Raw genomic sequence first — 19,080 nt, forward strand, 5'->3', positions numbered from 1 at the left:
TCGCGCATGGGCCTCGAGGACCCCGGGGCCACGGGCGCTCGCCGCAGCTCGCCCCTTCCGGCTCCTCCCTGTTGTGCGTAGTGTGCGTGAGCCAAAGCGCCGGGAGCCAGCGCGTCGAGAACCATGTTGCTTCCGAACATCCTGCTCACCGGTCAGGCGCGCGTTGGGGAGGCGCTGGGCGGCGGGGCCGGCCGAGGACGCTGAGTGCCGTGGGGCGTCGGGCGCCGGAAGGGGTGCCGTGCCGTTCGGTGTTCTGTTTCGAGGCTAGTGGAGGGCCGCGCGGTGTAGCAGTAGTCCGGGCCTGGAAATCTGGTTTTGCGACTGTTGCGGGGGGCGGGGAACGTTGCTTCTTTTGCCTCGAGGCCATTCGGTGAGGTGTAGAGAGGGAAACTTATGCTGGTCTCTTTTCTCGCAAGCTGCCGAATCATTCGGAATCTGGCTTTTGTTTGTAAAATGGCTGTTGGTTTTCTATTTGGTAGGGTTGTCTTTAGAGTTTTAAGCGAGGTAATGATGCAAAGCAGTTAGTCTGTCTTTAGTGCTGGATATCTTGTCCTTAGGCTTGCCTTGGCTCTTGCTCGTTTTTTGGTGTCTGACAATCCCTTTTTTTTTTTTTTAATATTTTTTATTTATTTCTAGGAGAGAGAGAGAGACAGCGTGAGCAGGGGAGGGTCAGAGAGAGAGGGAGTCACAGACTGAAACAGGCTCCAGGCTCTGAGCTGGCAGTCAGCACAGAGCCCGACGCGGGGCTCGAACCCACGAACCGCGAGATCATGACCTAAGCGAAAGTCGGACGCTTAACCGACTAAGCCACCCAGGCGCCCTTCTGACAATCCCTTTTGCGTAAAAGGGTTCGGACATTTTTGGCTTAGGGTGGTTAATTTGCTTTTGTTGAGTTAGCATCAGAAGCTCTTTTCTGTGTAGAAAAGGCACCTACTGAGCGTCTCTGATAGTTTCTCGTGTAGAGGTGTAGTAATGTTCCCGGGATGATAGCTTCGGCCCTTCTCGGTCTTTGTCCCCGTAGGCAGCGCGCTTGTTGTATGGGAGGCGTGCTAAAATGTTGCATTGTGATTCTAAAGAATATTGTTGGCTAGTTAAATGTTCATTAGATTGTACTAGTTAATAGCATCGTAGGGCATTCGTGGAAAAGTCTCAAGGCTGTAGTTTGTGTTGCAGCACAAAAATTGAGACGCTCTTCGTGGCAACAAAGCAGTAAAAGTTTATTATTTAACAAAACATAAGCTTGTTGACAGCGCCCACGTCCTGTCAGTTTTTGAAACATACAGATTAACCTCTCAAGTCGTTTACCTTTCACGATTCCTTAGGGGAAGATCGTACAATTTCTGAACTGTTGGGGTCAGACAGTGTCCTGGCATTTTAGTATTAAGCCGCACTGTCAAAATCTAAAGGTGAACGTTTTATGGAAAACACAGTAGTCCGGGGCGGCGGGGGAGAAACAACAGGATAGTCCAGGGTTCAAACTTCGTGTACTAGAATGGACTTGAAATAAAAGTTATTGATCTGTAAATGGAAACTTGATTTGTTCCTGTTATCTTTAGTTCTAATGACCAAGTTTTATAATTTAAGTGGCTGTAAGCCTGTTGTGAGATGAAAATTATGCAGTTGGTTATTTTGAAATACAGTAGATGTAAAAAAATGAAAAGCGAAGAACAATGTCAAGTATTGATATTTATCTGAAACTCTATGGTGTGTTTATTATATTAAAATGCGTACGATATACATATGTACATATAGAGAAAGGTAACAAAAGGAACTGCTTTTTGGTGGTTGCCTCTAAGGAGGAGTATAGGGAGCCAGTAGTGGAAATGAGATTTGCCCCTCATACTGGTTATATTTTTCCATGAATAATTTCTTCATTTTTTTAAAAATTAAAGCAAGTACATGATGGTAATTTGGAATACTTAGTGTTAGGGGAGTATCTGCTGTGGTGGGAGGCAGTCTGTGAATTGGTATCAGAATCACCGAAGTCCACTCCTGATAGGTCAGGTACATCTGGCGAGATTCTGTTATCCAATGGTCTTTGAGTAGCTTTGATTAGGTCATAGTGTATAGTGATTCACAGAGGATTACTAATTAGGAAGTTTTTCATTTCAGTTGTTAAGAACTTTAAGAAGGGTAGATAGGTGGCTAAAGTCTAACATATTTTATGAACAGTATTCTTCTGTGGCTTGTCTTACAGGTACACCAGGGGTTGGAAAAACCACGCTAGGCAAAGAACTTGCATCAAGATCAGGACTGAAATACATTAATGTGGGTGATTTAGCTCGAGAAGGTAAGGGATACTTTGGTGCTAGTTTGGGTTTTGTTTTTTTAAAGAGTAGATAATGGAGTGTTAGTACTATACTTGAGAGAGGGTACAAAAAGCAGAAACAGAGAGTCTTTAAAGAATTTATGCTCTGTTGGGGACCCATAGAAAGAGAAAATAAGTGTGTAATACTGTGTTGTGGTTGTTGTGACCATTGTACCCTTTCCTTCCCCGCCCTCTTGGCCAGTAGGGTTTTTTTGAGTGGTAATAACCAGGAGCATTTCCATGAAGAGCTGGGAATTGGGGAGAATGTTTTCGAGATGGGCAAACACATAAAAGTGTGGGTGGTACTGAGCATATTGAGGAGATAGTATATTGATCTCACTGGAAGGACACATTTTGAACTCAAGTCAGTAGGACATCGACTGTTCTCTGATTTTTTTTACATTCATTTAGTAGTTGCATGCCTGCACACAACTGAACATTATTCTGAAGTGATAAATGTTTTTATTTATTTTACCCTGTTTCCCCCCAGTCTTTTATTACTCCCTTATTTGTGTCTTCATTTTTTTATACTCTGTAATGATTTGTACAGGGTAGAAACTCCATAAATTTAAGTAAAGGGGACTTTTAAGTGTGCCTCATTAAAATTAAAATGATTTGATATTTAAAAATTTTAAATATGTTTTCAAAATTTTAACAGTATTTAAAATATGGAAAGTTCCTGACCGTTGCTACTAAAGTAACTATTTCAGGTTTGATCTAATGTACATATTTTTTTCAAATAATCTAAAGTCTGATCACCGGATATCATGGAGTCTGGCAAGATGGCTTCTCCCAAGAGCATGCCGAAAGATGCACAGATGATGGCACAAATCCTGAAGGATATGGGGATTACAGAATATGAGCCAAGAGTTATAAATCAGATGTTGGAGTTTGCCTTCCGATATGTGACCACAATTCTAGATGAAGCAAAAATTTATTCAAGCCATGCTAAGAAAGCTACTGTTGATGCAGATGATGTGCGATTGGCAATCCAGTGCCGTGCTGACCAGTCTTTTACCTCCCCTCCCCCAAGAGATTTTTTATTAGATATTGCAAGGCAAAGAAATCAAACTCCTTTGCCATTAATCAAGCCATATTCGGGCCCCAGGTTGCCACCTGATAGATATTGCTTGACTGCTCCAAACTATAGACTTAAGTCTTTACAAAAAAAGGCATCTACTTCTGCGGGAAGGATAACAGTTCCCCGGTTAAGTGTTGGTTCAGTTACCAGCAGACCAAGTACTCCCACGCTTGGCACCCCAACCCCACAAACCATGTCTGTGTCAACTAAAGTAGGGACTCCAATGTCCCTAACAGGGCAAAGGTTTACAGTACAGATGCCCACTTCACAGTCCCCAACTGTAAAAGCATCAATTCCTGCAACATCTACAGTTCAGAATGTTCTGATTAATCCATCATTAATTGGGTCCAAGAACATTCTTATTACCACTAACATGGTATCATCACAAAATACAGCCAATGAATCAGCAAATGCATTGAAAAGAAAACGAGAAGATGATGATGATGACGATGATGATGACGATGATGACTATGATAATTTGTAATCTAGCCTTGATGCTTGTAACATGTATACTTGGTCTTGAATCCATTGTACTGAAATTAAACAAGCATGCTGGGTGTTTTCAAGTTGTGTTGTAGAAGATGTAAATGGTATTTAATGAGTAAATATAGTTATCTTTTCTGATTGAGATGTTGGATTTTCTTTAATAGGATTAGTAATGGTTTTTCATCAGCCTTTAAGTTAAAAATAAAGTTGTTCTTCATCAATTTGTTGGTACTTCGGCAGTTATGTTTTTAGAAGCAGTTTTCTCTCATGTCGCCAACAGAAATAACTCTTACAGCAACTTGAAGTTGTCGTGGCCTCTTCAGTACCACTAGAGTGTTACTCCTAGTGCGGTCATGCTTAAACCACAGTATGATCTCTAGTGTGTAAGTCACTCTCATGTGTTTTTTAGAGAAACCACTTCATCTGTTTTGATGAATAAACTGTCAATCCTTCAACTTTTCCTAGGTCCTTTTTTTTTTTTTTTTTGATATCTTTGGTTATATTTAAGGACCTTTGATGTGTGTCCCATTATCTCCCCACTTTAAAATTAAAAAAAAAAATTGTTTTCCAGTAGGGCGCCTGACTGGCTCAGTCATTAAGCGTCTGACTTCAGCTCAGATCATGAGCTTATGTTCGGTGAGCTTGAGCCCTACATTGGGTGAGCCCTGCTTCAGGTCAGCCCCATTTCTCTCTTCCCCCCTTTCTCCTCCTGCTGCCCCTCCTGGGATTCTCTCTGCCCCTTGCTCACTTGTTCCCTGCAATTTTTCCCCCAGTCTCCTTTTTTGCAGTTTAAAAAAAAAAATTTTTTTTAAATGTTTTATTTATTTCTGAGAGAGACAGACAGCGTGAGCAGGGGAGGGTCAGGGAGAGAGGGAGACACAGAATCTGAAACAGGCTCCAGGCTCTGAGCTGGCTGTCAGCACAGAGCCTGACGTGGGGCTCCAACCCACTAACCATGAGATCATGACCGGAGCTGAAGTGGGAGGCTTAACCGACTGAGCCACCCAGGCGCCCCTTCTGCAGGTTAGTTTTATACATCTTAGCTTTGTCATATTCTTGATACGCTTAAGTATCATGCCCATGTTTTTTTAGTGTTTTACTTGTTTTGAGAGAGCACATGCGTGCACATTTGACCAGGGGAGGGACAGAAACAGGGAGAGAGAGAATTCCTAAGTGGCTCCGCACTCAGCCTCACGCCGGATGTGAGGCTTCATCCCATGACCATGAGATCATGACCTGAGCCGAAACCAGGAGTCAGATGCTTAACTGCTGAGCCACCCAGATGCCACTCATGGTCCTATTTTTAATCCAGGTCTGGTATTTAAGTATAGTTCATAAAATGTAGGTATTTGCTGTTTGTACATGGCTAGTCAGTCTCCCATTTTATACCTATATAAAATCTAGTTTTTTTCCATTGCCTGATGAACTTCACAGTTTTTGACAAGTGATTTCAGAGTCACATAACCACTGTCAATTTCAGTCTTCCAGTTTATCTTACCCACTGAATTTAACATTTTGAAACGTAGTGAACTTGCTATATAATCTATCATGAATAGTATGAGAGGAAAAATAACACTAGATACTTGGTTCCTTTTATACTTGTACTCAACACTATTAGCCAATGTGTGTGCACCTAATGGTGTATATAGTCGCAAACATCCTGTGTATTTTATTGTTGAGATTAATAAGATAGAATCTAAGCCTTAAAGGAAAAGTTGGGTCCCCCTCTCTCCCCATAATGCCAGATAAAGGATTTCTGCTTTGTCTTAACATGGTGTTAGATAAGGTACTATATAAGGTTTTTCATAATGTACCAGATTGTTTTTTTCCCCAGATGCCATTCGAATAAAACTGAAAATCTCAACCTAGAAAATATACTGATCCCCCTATCCTGTTCATTTTTCTCAAATAGTGATATTTTAAGGAAATCCAGGTAATCATCTCTAAAGGAGTGGTTGTCAACTAGGTGGGGTTTTTGCCCTTCAGAGGACATTTGGCAATTTCTGAAGACTTTAGTAGTCAGGACTTGGGGGGGGAAACCAAGGATTTTGTTGAACATCCCACAATTCATAGAATAGCCCTCCACTCCCATAAAAGAATTATCAAGCTCAAATGTCAGTATTTGAGATTGAGAAACCCTGCTGTAAAAAAATAAGACCAAAAACAACCCCCTTGTTTTAAATAAATCTGTGTAAATGGAATTTATTACCACTCTGGTAATCCTGTTGAATTGCTATATTTGTAAGAGACTATTCCTATGCTATATGGAACCAAGGCAGGAAAAATTAGGTGGGAAATTAAGCTTAATAAAATGGGGAGTCCTAAGTATGGTATGGGTGAGAATGCTTTTCTTACCTTACTATTCCAGTCTCAGATTCTTCCTCACTTGATATCCTTTCCCATATGCAATCACTTAATTACTTACCAGCGTCCTTAATTTTCCTGCCACAAGTTTATCAGTCTTCAGCTTCTGCTCATAAATCCCAGCCAGGATCCCCATAGGTCTTGACAAAGTAGTTCTATTAACATTGGGTCCATTTGAAACATTGGTGGTTATGCACAGCTGAGCCCTCAACACTTAAAATCCACATCTCTTTCTAATCCAGGAGTTGACAAGCTGCTGCTGGTTTTTATAGGAACCACACTGAAGACTAGCTCACGAAGCATAAAGTGTTTCCTATCTGGCCTTTTACAGAAAAAGTTTGCTAACCCCACTCTAACCTCTTTATCACATTTTCCCCCTCCCCAGGAAGGTATCCCTGGAAAGCTTTGAAACTAACCTCCCTAGTGTCCCCCCAGCGCTACTGTCTCCCATTCTGCGTGTGATCCTCCCCCTCCGTATATATCTTTCCCCAGGATTTTGCTGCAGCTGTAGTGTAGTTTTGCCCCTCCCTTTAGTAATCTCACTGACTCTGAACTAGTTACTCGCTTCTAGAAGAGCCCAGTTTCTAGACACGTACTAAAGGTAACCACCTTGATAGTTGCCAGACCTTCCCACAAACTAAAACACTTAATAAGCCACATGCTCTGAGTTCCTACCTGACTACTTGCCTACTTGAATCTTGTTCCCCTCACCTACAAACATACATACACTACACAGATCCACTTGCCTGGTAAATCTTGATGGTTTGCCTGAAAAATCCCTATGGTATTCCTATCCTACTTCCAAGTCCATTTCTCCTGAATCTCCTACTCTTTAGTATCTTTTCCTTTTCTATACCATTATTTTGTCCATTATAAAAAAGAGGGAGGGGTGCCTGGGTGGCTTAGTTAAGTGTCCGACTTCAGCTCAGGTCATGATCTCACATTTCATCGGTTTGAGCACCACATCAGCCTCTGTGCTGAGAGCTGAGCCTGGAGCCTGCTTCGGATTCTGTGTCTCCCTCTCTCTCTGCCCCTCCCCTGCTCACGCTCTGTCTTTGTCTCTCAAAAATAAATAAACGTTAAGAAAATTTTTTTAAAAAGAGGGAGAGGAAATAAAACGAACTTCTTTCTGATAAAGTTCATCATCCCTAATGTATGGATTATGAACTGGTTATAGTTTACCTTTAGCCTTACCTTACTCCCCTATGTTCCCTTCAGTCTCTGCACAGTGCACTTGTTTCTCAATGGGAATGGACCTCCACATCTTTATATGTGCTTTTCCCTTTACCTGGAGATGTGCTTCCTTATCTGTCTCTAAAAGACCCAACTCAGGGTACCTGGGTGGCTCAGTCAGTTGAGTGGCTCAGGTCATGATCCCAGGGTTGTGGGATGGAGTCCTGCATCAGGCTCTGCACTGAGCGTGGATCCTGCTTGAGATTAAAAAAAAAAAAATCGAGACCCACCTCAAATGCCATGTCTTCCGTGCTCTCTAACTTCTCTAAGTAGGCTGCATTGTGCTTTTCTCTACATAAAACGTTAGGTAACAAAGCACTCTATCCTTCCAAACCAATTAGCTTCTTGTACTAATTGCATTACAGATATAAGCTTCTTGTTGGATTGAGGTAAATGTGGTAAATATGTTTCCAAAGTAAATTGGGGGGTGGGCGGGAGAGGAAGGTGGTGTTTGGCTGTCTGAGTCTGTGGAGCATGGGAATCAAAATCTCAGGGTTTTAAGTAAATTCAAGCCCCACTTTGGGCATGGAGATTACTTTTAAAAAAGTACAAAGTAAAATCTGAAAATGTTTTAAGTATTGGCAATAGCAACGAAATAGATAGTGAGCATCCCAACATCATTAAAGAACAGCTTTCATGTGAGTGTATAAACTCTAGGAGGGAAGTTAAAGAAAATGTAATGATTTTATTGCTTGACTAATAACAGCTAGGGAGATCTTTAGAGGTAAGAACTTAAGCCGTTTAACTCTGGCCCCACAATCAATTTGTTTTCTGCAACTAATTTTAAATCATAAAGCTTTGCTGAGAAAATTGATAAAATTTTCTAAGCTTTCGGTAGTTTAACCAATTCAAGCCTTTTAATCTTTTCTAGGTTAGGATCCTATATATAGACAGCTCTAAATTTGACGTCCAGATGAAACATTCTAAAGTGGCATACATAAAAAAAATAATAAACCAGCATGTTTTCCTTTTTTTTTTGAAATTTGAAATGAACTTTTTAAAAAATATGTTTAAGAGCAAGAGAGCATTATTAAGTCACTAGGTGCCCCATGAAATTTGAAATGAACTTTAAAGGATTTTTTTTTTTTTTTTTGAGAGAGAGAAAGCACAAGCCAGGGAGGGGTGGAGACAAAATCCCAAACAGGCTTTGCTCTGTCAGGATCATGATCTGAGCCAAAATTAAGAGCTGGATGCTTACCTGACTGAGCCACCCAGGGGCCCCTAAAATGAACTTTAGAATCCATTTCTCCATTCCCTATGGTACAGGTTATAATCATCACTCACCCAAAATTCTGCAGTGGCCTCGATCTGGTATCCTGCTTCTGGATTTCCTTCCTCCTTATTCTCTACAGAGAAACCAAAATAATTTTAAAAAATTTGTAATTGATTATGTCATTTCAGGCTTAAAATGTTTTAATGATTTTACTTTGCCTTAGGTTAAAGTCTAACTCTGCAACCCTTTTAGATCTGGCCTCAATTTACTGGACCCATTTAAAGTATTATCCTAGTATAATTTCCAGGTTACTTGTCTGTCCTCTCTCATTGTAAACTCTTTAAAGGAAAGACTACATTTGCCTTCTTGGTCATTTTGGTCATTATTAAACCCTTATTATCCCTACAGTCACTTGTACATGGTATTTGATAAGTTTTTTTTGAAATAGTATTTTCAATCTTGGATTACACTATTCAAGTGCATTTCAGCATTGTGGTATAAAGACTTCAATTCTAACTTAATATTGCATTTGTTATTTCTATTTTAGATGGCATATTTTTAAAGGATTTCACTAGTCTTAAGAGTCAAGGGTTTAAAATATGAAGGAACCTCAGTATTTATCTACTGCTGATTCCCACATAATATGGAATCATCAGTAGGTATTAGATTTTGTGGCACTGTAAAAATAATACACCAAAAAAGTACTCCAAATCCTAATTTATTTCCATCTTTTGTGTTTCTTCTAATCTTTGGCCCTATTACAGACAACTTTGAATTCTGCTTGTTATGTTTTATCCTTTGTGTCATAAGCATTTACATGTGTGATCTGGTCTATACTACATAATACTACCTAATAGTTATTTTCTTAACTTTAATTACATAATATTTTATCAAATTAGTAAACTGAGATTTAAGTTTTTCCTATTGTTGAATTTTTTTTTATCATTTTATCCCTTACATTTTTTCTTGGCTAGAAATTAAATGGTAGAGGACATCTGTGAATGGGTATGACATTTTCTTTTTTTTAATTATTATTTTTTAAAATGTTTTGTTTCTTTTTAAGAGAGAGAGTGTGAGCAGGGAGGTACAGAGGGAGAGGGAGACAGAGGATCTGAAGCGGGCTCCACCATGACAGCACAGAGTCTGATGCGCAGCACAGAGTCTGATGCGCAGCTCAAAGCCATGAACTATGTGATCGTGACCTGAGCCTAAGTTGGATGCTCAACCGAGCCACCCAGGCACCCCTAAAATTGTTCTTGAAATACATTTTCAATTTATTATATACACATATAATTAATGCAACAGGCATAAAAAGGGTAATTTTAATGTGTATCTCTTTAATAGCTGGGAAAAGCCAACATTTTTTCATGTATGTTTATTAATTATTTCCATTGTGTGTGAACTCTTTTTTTGTTAAGGTATGTACTTTTAATCTTGATTTTGAAGGTCATTATGTAATCTACAGTTCAGGCCTTTTGTCCTACAAAAATTCCTCCCAGTTATTATTTTTGTTGATACCTTATTTTTCATTGAACAGAGATATAGCATTTAATTAAATTTAGTCATTTTTTTCCTTCACAAACTCAAATGAACCATTCCTTTACAGATTAAATTTTTCACTAATTATCTTTGAATTAAAACATTAGCTCTTTAATCCAGTTTACAGTATAAAGGATTTAGATTATTTTTAAATCGTTAACCAGTTTTCCCAGTACCAAGACAGTTTAATTTTTTAGCTAGAGTTTCTGGTAATTGCATGGTAACTAGGAAAGCAGAGGGCACACGAAGGTGCTTGAGAGGTGCTCATGTGGCCATACACTGTCCAGGCAGGACAAGGAGTTGCAACTGTCTCTGTACCTCCCACTGACCCTCAGAAGTACCCTTTTGTTACTTCGGAACACATGCTCATCCTAACCTAATTTCAAACTGTGCCAAAATAGTGAAGGGAAAGATGTGGGAAGACTATAGCATGCTCTTAGAGATGGCTCGAAGGATGGTCTAAGCCTGCTTTATTACATATCTCTTAGAGATTCAGGGAGCTAGGATTATGTCTCACCTTCTAAAGCAAGACTTCCTTTGAAAGCCAGCTTTGATTTGTTGGAAAATCCTTCTTTATAACTGCCCATCATTCTTGTTTTGCCTTCTGAAACGTTTATTCAACCCATGGGTTTTGAGATTCTGGAAATCTAGAAGTAAAAATACTGTTCAGTAGCACTTGGGTCAAACGGACTCTCCTTTCCCAGACCCCATGAAGATGGGACTTGTGTGACTAAGGGCTCATGTTTAGAACTGAGAATCTGTTGTTGTTTCTACTAAGTTCCATCTCCTTAGCCTAATAAATTTGATACTTAATCTGCTGTTAATATGTGTGAGAGTGTCTGTATCCGTGTGTCCCCTCTTCCCACCAAACAGCTCAAAAAAATAATGCAGTCCTCTTCTGTTAGTCCCACAAATTCTGAAATCATTTCTTTTTTTAGTTGGCTTCAATTTTCATAGCTAAAATGTTATCAGATATATTGCTATCCAAGTTTCCCTCTAGATAAAATTCTGATTTAATCAGTGTTGCTCTTTACATTTGGTGTTGGTGTGACATCTACTGTGTGTTAGTGTCCTCTCTAGTCTCTAAAAGAATAATTGATGGTACATTTCCTTTCCTAAAGTCTAAAATTAATTGAAAGTTACTGAAAGTTACTTAGAAAGTTACTAACTTATTACTTAGTTTAATAAGCCAATGTAAATCTCTTTTAGGGCAATTATATGATGGCTATGATGAAGAGTATGATTGCCCCATTTTAGATGAAGATAGAGTAAGTACAAGTTTTTTATAAAGTACACTTCTTAAAATTTAATAGGAAAGTTGACCTCATGTTTTTAAAAGGAGCATTATTTTTGTCCCTTTGTTACAGGTAGTTGATGAATTAGAAAACCAAATGAGTGAAGGTGGAGTTATTGTTGACTACCATGGTTGTGATTTCTTCCCTGAACGCTGGTTTCATATAGTTTTTGTGCTGCAAGCAGATAACAGTGTATTGTACAAAAGACTTGAAACGAGGTAAGAAAGGAAAAACACTGAATTCTTAAAGTATGATGTAACCCTTTATCCAGATTCCTGAAATTAGCCAGTACAACTATGATAAACGATTCCTTTGGAATATTTAACTATTGGTCTCTCATTATAAACCAAGTCTGTATGGTACCAGCATTCTGAATCCAAGAGAAAAAGATGCATTTGTAAAACACAGGCAGTAGTTCATAACTGAGTAAATGAATACTGCAACTGAGAGTTTAACTCAATAAAATATAATACCAACCCTATTTAGTCATGATCTTTCCTTAATGTAAAACCTTCCTGGGTAAACAGCCAAGCCAACAACATACACTGACTACTGAATGTATGTTACCCACTCAAACATGAATAGGAAAGTTTATGAAAAACTTACAAGGTAAATCAACATTTCCACCCTTTAAAATATATTTTGAGTTGGTTCCTCCAAGAGAGCATCAGTCTTAATCCAGAATAACCAAAAATGAGGAATTTTTATGGGAAACATTTTTCCACTGTCTTTTGATTCGAGCTGTAGGAAGATGGAGGTTCTAGAAGGATTTACAAGGCAATCTCAGAAGGAAAGCTTTAAAAGTTTGCCTAAGTTCGGGTTTAGAATTTGTAGTTCTCAGTGACAGTAGTCAGCTCTGACTAACCATCACTACATAGGATACTTGTAAAATCCTTACACCAAGGGGTATGGTAGCAAATATATGGGGAAAGTTGGAGCTAGACCTAAAACTTTAATCATCTTTTTAGGCAGTGAAAAGACATGAACATTGTTTTAACAGAGAAGTAATAGAGACCATATGGTACACATTCCTTTTTGCAAACAAAACAATTTAAGTTTTTTATTAAAAATTATTGCTTTGAGGCACCTGGCTGGCTCAGGTGGTAAAGCATGCAACGCTTGATTTCAGGATTGTAAATTCAATCCCCATGTTGGATGTTGAGATTACTTAAAATCTTTAAAAAAAAAAAATTTACTCTTTTGGGGCACCTGACTGGCTCAGTCAGTGGAGCATGCTACACTTGATCTTGGGGTTGTAAGTTTGGGCCCCACCTTTGATACAGAGATTACTTAAAATATTTTAAAAAATTACTGTTTTATATAAATAGCTAAAGACTAAGATGAAAAAGTCTGAAAGAACTTGCCTCATTTGTTTTTAGCCATTGAAAAAGTTACAAAGTAATCACACTTTATTTTATTTTATTTTATTTTATTTTTAATTTTTTTTTAAATGTTTTATTTATTTCTAGGAGAGAGAGAGAGAGAGAGCGTGAGCAGGGGAGGGTCAGAGAGAGAGGGAGTCACAGGCTCCGAAACAGGCTCCAGGCTCTGAGCTGGCAGTCAGCACGGAGCCCGACGCGGGGCTCGAACCCACGAACCGCGAGATCATGACCTAAGTGAAAGACGGACGCTTAACTGACTAAGCCACCCAGGCGCCCCAAAGTAATCACATTTTAAAAAGTAACAGCTTTACTGAGATAAATTCACATACATATAATTCACTCATTAGAAGTGTACACTTCAGTGGTTTTTAGTATATTCACAGAATTATGCATCCATTACTACAACCAATTTTAGAAAATGTTCATTGTCCCCTCCTCCCCAAAAACCCATACCCATTAGCAGTCACTCCTCATATTTCCTCTCAGTCCCCCAGCCCCCAGCATCCAGTAATTGACCTTCTGTCTATGTGGATTTGCCTATTCTGGACATTTTATATAAAAGAAATCTTACAATACATGATCTTCTGTGTCTGGCTTCTTTCATTTAACATGTTTTTTGGAGTTCATCTATGTTGCAGCATGTATCAGTACTTCATTTTTATCCATTTACCAGATTATAGACATTTGTGTTTTTTCCATTTTTTGGCTATTGTAAATAATAGTGCTATGAATATTTGTACTTGTGATTTTATGTGGACATTATATGTTCATTTATCTTGGATATGGAATTTAAGAATGGGATTGCTAGGTAATAAACTCCATGTTTAACCTTTTGAGGTACTGTTAGACTGCCACAGTGGCTGTATCAGTTTACCTTCCTGAGGGCAGTGTATGAAGGCTGTAATATTTCCACATCCTTGTGTATCTGTCATTTTCATTGTAGCCATCCTAGTGGATATGAAGTAGTATCTCATTGTTTTGATTTGCATTTCCTTTATTGCTAATGATATTGAGCATCTTTTCATGTACCTATTGCCCATTTGTATGTCTTATTGGGAGAAATAATTCTTCAGATCCTATGCCCAGTTTTTTATTGGGTTATGCTTCCTTCTTAATTAAGTTGTAAAAGTTCTTTCTGTATTTTAGATGCAAATTTCTTATAAGATATATGATTTGCAAACATATTGTCATTCTGTTGGTTATGTTTTCATAAAGTTAATCATCCTTTAATTAGTTCAATTTACTTGTTTTAAATGTTTATTTTTGAGTGAGAGATAGACAGAGTGTGAGTGGGGGAGGGACAGAAAGTGAGGGAGACACAGAACTTGAAGCAGCCCCAGGCTCCATGCTGTCAGCACAGAGCCGGATGCAGGGCTCACACCTATGAATCATGAGATCATAACCTGAGCTAAAGTCAGATGCTTAACCGACTGAGCCATCTAGGCACCCCATAAGTAATTCAGTTTACACTTGATTGTTACAAGGTTGAACTAATTTGAATTTTTAAAAATCTTTTTCATTAGCTAATTAGTTGGCTAATTTGCATATCTGCCTAAAGATAATGTAAGTTAATTTTTTTCTATGTCTTTGGACTTGGTAAAGCACAGATACATCTATCTGTATGATCAGCTACCCAGTTAGTATATAGTATTCCTATCATTAAGTACTTCATTTTTTTAAATATTATTTTTTATTTTTTGTAAGGTTAATTTATTTATTTTGAGTGAGAGAGGACACGTGTGCCCTGGGAAAGGGCAGAAAGAAAGGGAGACAGAATCCCAAGCAGGCTCTGCACCATCAGCACAGAGCCTGATGCGGGGCTCCATCTCACGAATTGTGAGACCATGACCTGTGCTAAAACCAGGAGTCAGAGATTTAACTGACTGAGCCATCCAGGAGCCCCGTAAGATTTTATTTTTTAGGTAATCTCTACACCCAATACAGGGTAGAACTTACAACCCCAAGACTAAGAGTTGCATGCTCCACTCACTGAGTCAGCCAGGGCCCCCCATAAGTATTTCATTTTTATACACTATCTCATTGTTGTATCTGTGTATGTCTTAATTCTTCTAATTCTTTTGAAATCTAGGGCCACAGCTTTAAGACGTATTATTTATCTCATAGCTCAATATCTGGCCTGAGGTCAGTAGATATGTTTGCTAATTGAATGGATAACAAATTTTGGGGGCGGAAATTACGACAAACCTAAACACTGAATCTTAGTTTAACTTCTTGTGAAAAAAGTCATGAGCTTACAGTTCATGGGATCGAGCCCCTCATCGGGCTCTTTGCTGACAGTGCAGAACCTGCTTGGGATTTTCTTTCTCCTTCTCTCTCTGCCCTTCCCCTGCATGTGCTTTCTCCCTCTCTCGGAAGAAACTTTATAAAAAAGCCTCATATTTACAGGTGCCAGTCTATTTTCTTTAAGTAAATAGATTACAAGAAGTATGTTTGCATGATTTTTCAGGTATTTGAAAGTGTCCTATTTCTGTTGTGTTCCTAAAACTCCAGTTAATGCCATTCAGTTTGATTTTCTGTTTTTTTTTTGTTTGTTTGTTTTGTTTTTATCTTCTCATTGCCTTCCAGGGGTTATAATGAGAAGAAACTAAAAGACAATATTCAATGTGAAATTTTTCAAGTTCTTTATGAAGAAGCATTAGCATCCTATAAGGAAGAAATAGTACATCAGCTGCCCAGCAATAAACCAGAAGATCTAGAGGATAACATCAATCAGATATTAAAGTGGATTGAGCAGTGGATTAAGGATCATAGCTCCTGATTTACAAGACTAGCCACTTTACAACCACTCTTGTTATATCCCTGCCATATTGAATAAATTGTCCAATTATCGGTAAAACTTTTTTTATTAAAATTGAGTGGCAAGACGAGTAGATGGATAGCCTAAAGGCTTATGTGTGGGCTTTTTTTCCTCCACAAAAAAGCAAAACATTCTCAAGTATAGTGTATGTAATATCATTAAGGACTGAGACTAAAAACTGTCATTTTAAATGCTTCATCTGCTAAAGAATAAATAAATCAGACTACATTGGGTGGCTATCTTTTAAGTTCATTACAGAATAAAATAAAAGTGATCCCTTAAAATAAAACTTAAGACTGAAGATAAAACATTAGAGTTTTTCGTTTTTATTTCTTTGCTTAAAAAAACAAACACACAGGGGTGCCTGGATGGCTCAGTCAGTTGAGCATCTGACTCTTGATTTCAGCTCAGGTCATGATTCCAGGGTCATAGGATTGAGCCCCATGTAGGGCTCCATGCTGAGCATGTAGCCTTCTTAAGATACTCTCTCTCCCTCTGCCCCTCTCACCTGCTCACACACTGCCCCCTCTCTGTCTCAAATACACATACACACACACACAGAAGTGGTTTTTGGTTTTTATACTCTGTAAAAACCAAAAGGCACAAAAGGGTATACTAGAAAGGTAGGTTTCCTTTCCAGGCCACTCCTTATTCTTTAGCCACCCTAGATCCCCTAGAGCCAAAATCAAGGGTTGGAGGCTTAACCAACTGAGCCACCCAGGTGCCCCAAAATTTGTCATTTAAAAGTGCATAATTGAGCACCTGGCTCAGTCAGTTAAGTGTCCAACTCTTGGTTTTGGCTCAGGTCATGATCTCGCAGTTTGTGGGTTCGAGCCCCACATCAGGTTCCACACTTGGGATTCTTTCTCTCCTTCTCTCTTTGCCCCTCCCCTGCTCACTTGCAATCTCTCTCAAAAAATAACTTTAAAAAAAAGTGCACAATTAGCTGGCTTTTATTATACTCACAAGATTGTGCAACCATCATTATCTAATTTCATATGTAACATTTCCATTACCCCACTTAGAAGTCCCATCCTATTAGCAGGCACCCCAGTTCTTAGGAGTGAAAAACAACATCATGAAAATTATTTATATAAACCTATTTATGTATATAAATAAGCTTTTATTTAAAATTTAGTTCCTTATCACTTTTGATGACATAAATCCCTTTGACAGTCTGATATAAGCTATGAACCCATCTCCTCCAAATAATACAGAATTACATATTAATATAAAATATTGTTTATGTTTTTCAAAGACTCAGAGGCCCCTGAAGTCCATTCAGAAGTTTGTTGTCTAAGGAGTTTATTTTTATGGAAGGGAGGATTCAAAAAAATCTAGTTTGTTAAACAAGGGTAGCGGGTAAAAAGCCAGTCGGTCATTTGGTCACCCTGGGGGACCTCACCAGTGCATTAAGCAAGAAAATAAATAAAAAATATACAGAGCTATAAGGAAAAAATAAGGTATTCTCAGTTAACGTGATTTTTTATGTAGAAATTCCAAGAGAATCCATACAAAAGCTAGTTGAACTAATAAGTGACTTTAACAAAGTCACAAGATATAAGACCAATACACAAAAATCTACTGCATTTCCATATAGCAGTGACAACTTGAAATTAAAATTAAAACAATACCATTTACAATAGTACCAAAAACTTGACTGACTTATGTTAAATCTAACAAAATATTTGTAAGATCTGCATGCTAAAATCTCAAATGAAAGAAATCAAAGATCCAAATAGTTGTATAAACCATGTTCATGAAATCGGAGATTCAATATTATTAACCGGACAATTTTCCCCAAATTGATCTATTCAGGACCAATCAAAATCCCAGCATACTCTTCTAAAATAAAAGTTGCTAAAGCTCACTTCAGCACATACATTATAATTGGAATGATACAGTGCACTTTAGCATGGCCTCTGAACAAAGAAGCATGCAAATTCATGAAGTGTTCCATATTAAAAAAAGAATTGTGCCTCAGCAATCAGACAACACAAAGAAATAAAAGGCATCCATATTTGCCAGGAGGAGGTCAAACTTTCACTCTTTACAGATGACATGATATTCTATATGGAAAACCCAAAAGATTCCACCAAGAAACTGCTAGAACTGATTAATGAATTTAGCAAAGTTGCAGGATATAAAATCAATGCATGTCAGTTCCATTCCTATACACCAACAATGAAGCAACAGAAAGAGAAATCAAGGGATTGATCCCATTTACAATTGCACCAAAACCCATAAAATACGTAGGACTAAATCTAACCAAAGAAGTGAAAAATATATACACTGAAAACTATAGAGAACTTATGAAAGAAATTGAAGAAGACACAAACACAAAAAAAGGAAAAATATTCCATGCTCCTGGATAGGAAGAATAAATATTGTTAAAATGTCAATACTACCCAAAGCAATCTACATATTCAATGCAATACCTATCAAAATAATACCGACATTCTTCACAGAGCTAGAACAAACAATCCTAAAATTTGTCTGGAACCAAAAAAGACCACAAATAGCCAAAGCAATCTTGAAAAAGAAAACCAATGCAGGAGGTTGGACTTCAAGCTGTATTACAAAGCTGTAATCATCAAGACAGTATGGTACTGGCACAAAAACAGACACTCAGATCAGTGGAACAGAATACAGAACCCAGAAACGGACCCACAAACGTATGGCCAACTAATTTTTGACAAAGCAGGAACGAATATCCAATAGAATAAAGACAGTCTCTTCAGCAAGTGGTGCTGGGAAAAACTGGACAGTGACATGCAGAAAAATGAACCTGGGTCGCCTTCTTACACCATACACAAAAATAAATTCAAAATGGATGAAAGGACCTAAATGTAAAACAGGAAGCCATCAAAATCCTCAAAGAGAAAGCAGGCAAATACCTCTGTGATCTTGGCCGCTGCAACTTCTTACTCAACACGTCTCCAGAGGCAAGCCAAAATGAACTATTGGGACCTCAGCAAAATAAAAACTTCTGCACAGTGAAGGAAACAATCAGCAAAACTAAAAGGCAAAGGATGGAATGGGAGATTTGCAAATGACATATCAGATAAAGGGTTAGTATCCAAAATCTGTAAAGAACTTATCAAACTCAACATCCAAAAAACAAATAAGCCAGTGAAGAAAAGGGCAAAAGACATGAATAAACACCTCTCCAAAGAAGACATCCAGATGGCCAACCGACACATAAAACAATGCTCAGCATCACTCATCATCAGGGCAATACAAATCAAAACCACACTGAGATACCACCTCACACCAGTCAGAACGGCTAACATTAACAACTCAGGCAACAACAGATGCTGGTGAGGATGTGGAGAAAGAGGATCTCCTGTGCACTGCTGGT

The 19,080-nt window shown here is 38.3% G+C and overlaps 2 protein-coding genes and 1 non-coding gene across 4 annotated transcripts; all 3 read left to right on the forward strand.

Moving 5' to 3' along the window:
- Positions 1–57: 57 nt before the first annotated feature.
- On the forward strand, positions 58–15,947 carry AK6 (adenylate kinase 6). 2 transcript variants are annotated; one of them, XM_039256058.1, is made up of 5 exons: positions 58–151; positions 2,198–2,290; positions 11,434–11,492; positions 11,592–11,737; positions 15,488–15,947. In XM_039256058.1, the coding sequence occupies exons 1-5, from the start codon at positions 124–126 to the stop codon at positions 15,678–15,680; spliced, it is 519 nt and encodes a 172-aa protein (XP_039111989.1). In that variant the 5' UTR covers positions 58–123; the 3' UTR covers positions 15,681–15,947. The 2 variants fall into 2 exon arrangements, with proteins under 2 accessions (XP_039111989.1, XP_039111988.1); XM_039256057.1 differs by lacking the exon at positions 58–151 and adding an exon at positions 319–475.
- Positions 2,201–4,017, forward strand: TAF9 (TATA-box binding protein associated factor 9). Its single transcript, XM_039256056.1, has 2 exons — positions 2,201–2,290; positions 3,059–4,017. Exon 2 carries the CDS (start codon positions 3,076–3,078, stop codon positions 3,871–3,873), a length of 798 nt encoding a protein of 265 aa, XP_039111987.1. The 5' UTR covers positions 2,201–2,290; positions 3,059–3,075; the 3' UTR covers positions 3,874–4,017.
- A 1,629-nt stretch (positions 15,948–17,576) lies between the features above and the next one.
- On the forward strand, positions 17,577–17,685 carry LOC120247959. The gene has a single exon (XR_005532450.1). It is a non-coding gene; the product is annotated as a U6 spliceosomal RNA (small nuclear RNA).
- Positions 17,686–19,080: the final 1,395 nt, after the last annotated feature.

This window comes from Hyaena hyaena, unplaced genomic scaffold, assembly GCF_003009895.1.
Source record: "Hyaena hyaena isolate Hyena2069 unplaced genomic scaffold, ASM300989v1 scaffold_558, whole genome shotgun sequence".
Taxonomy (NCBI): domain Eukaryota; kingdom Metazoa; phylum Chordata; class Mammalia; order Carnivora; family Hyaenidae; genus Hyaena; species Hyaena hyaena.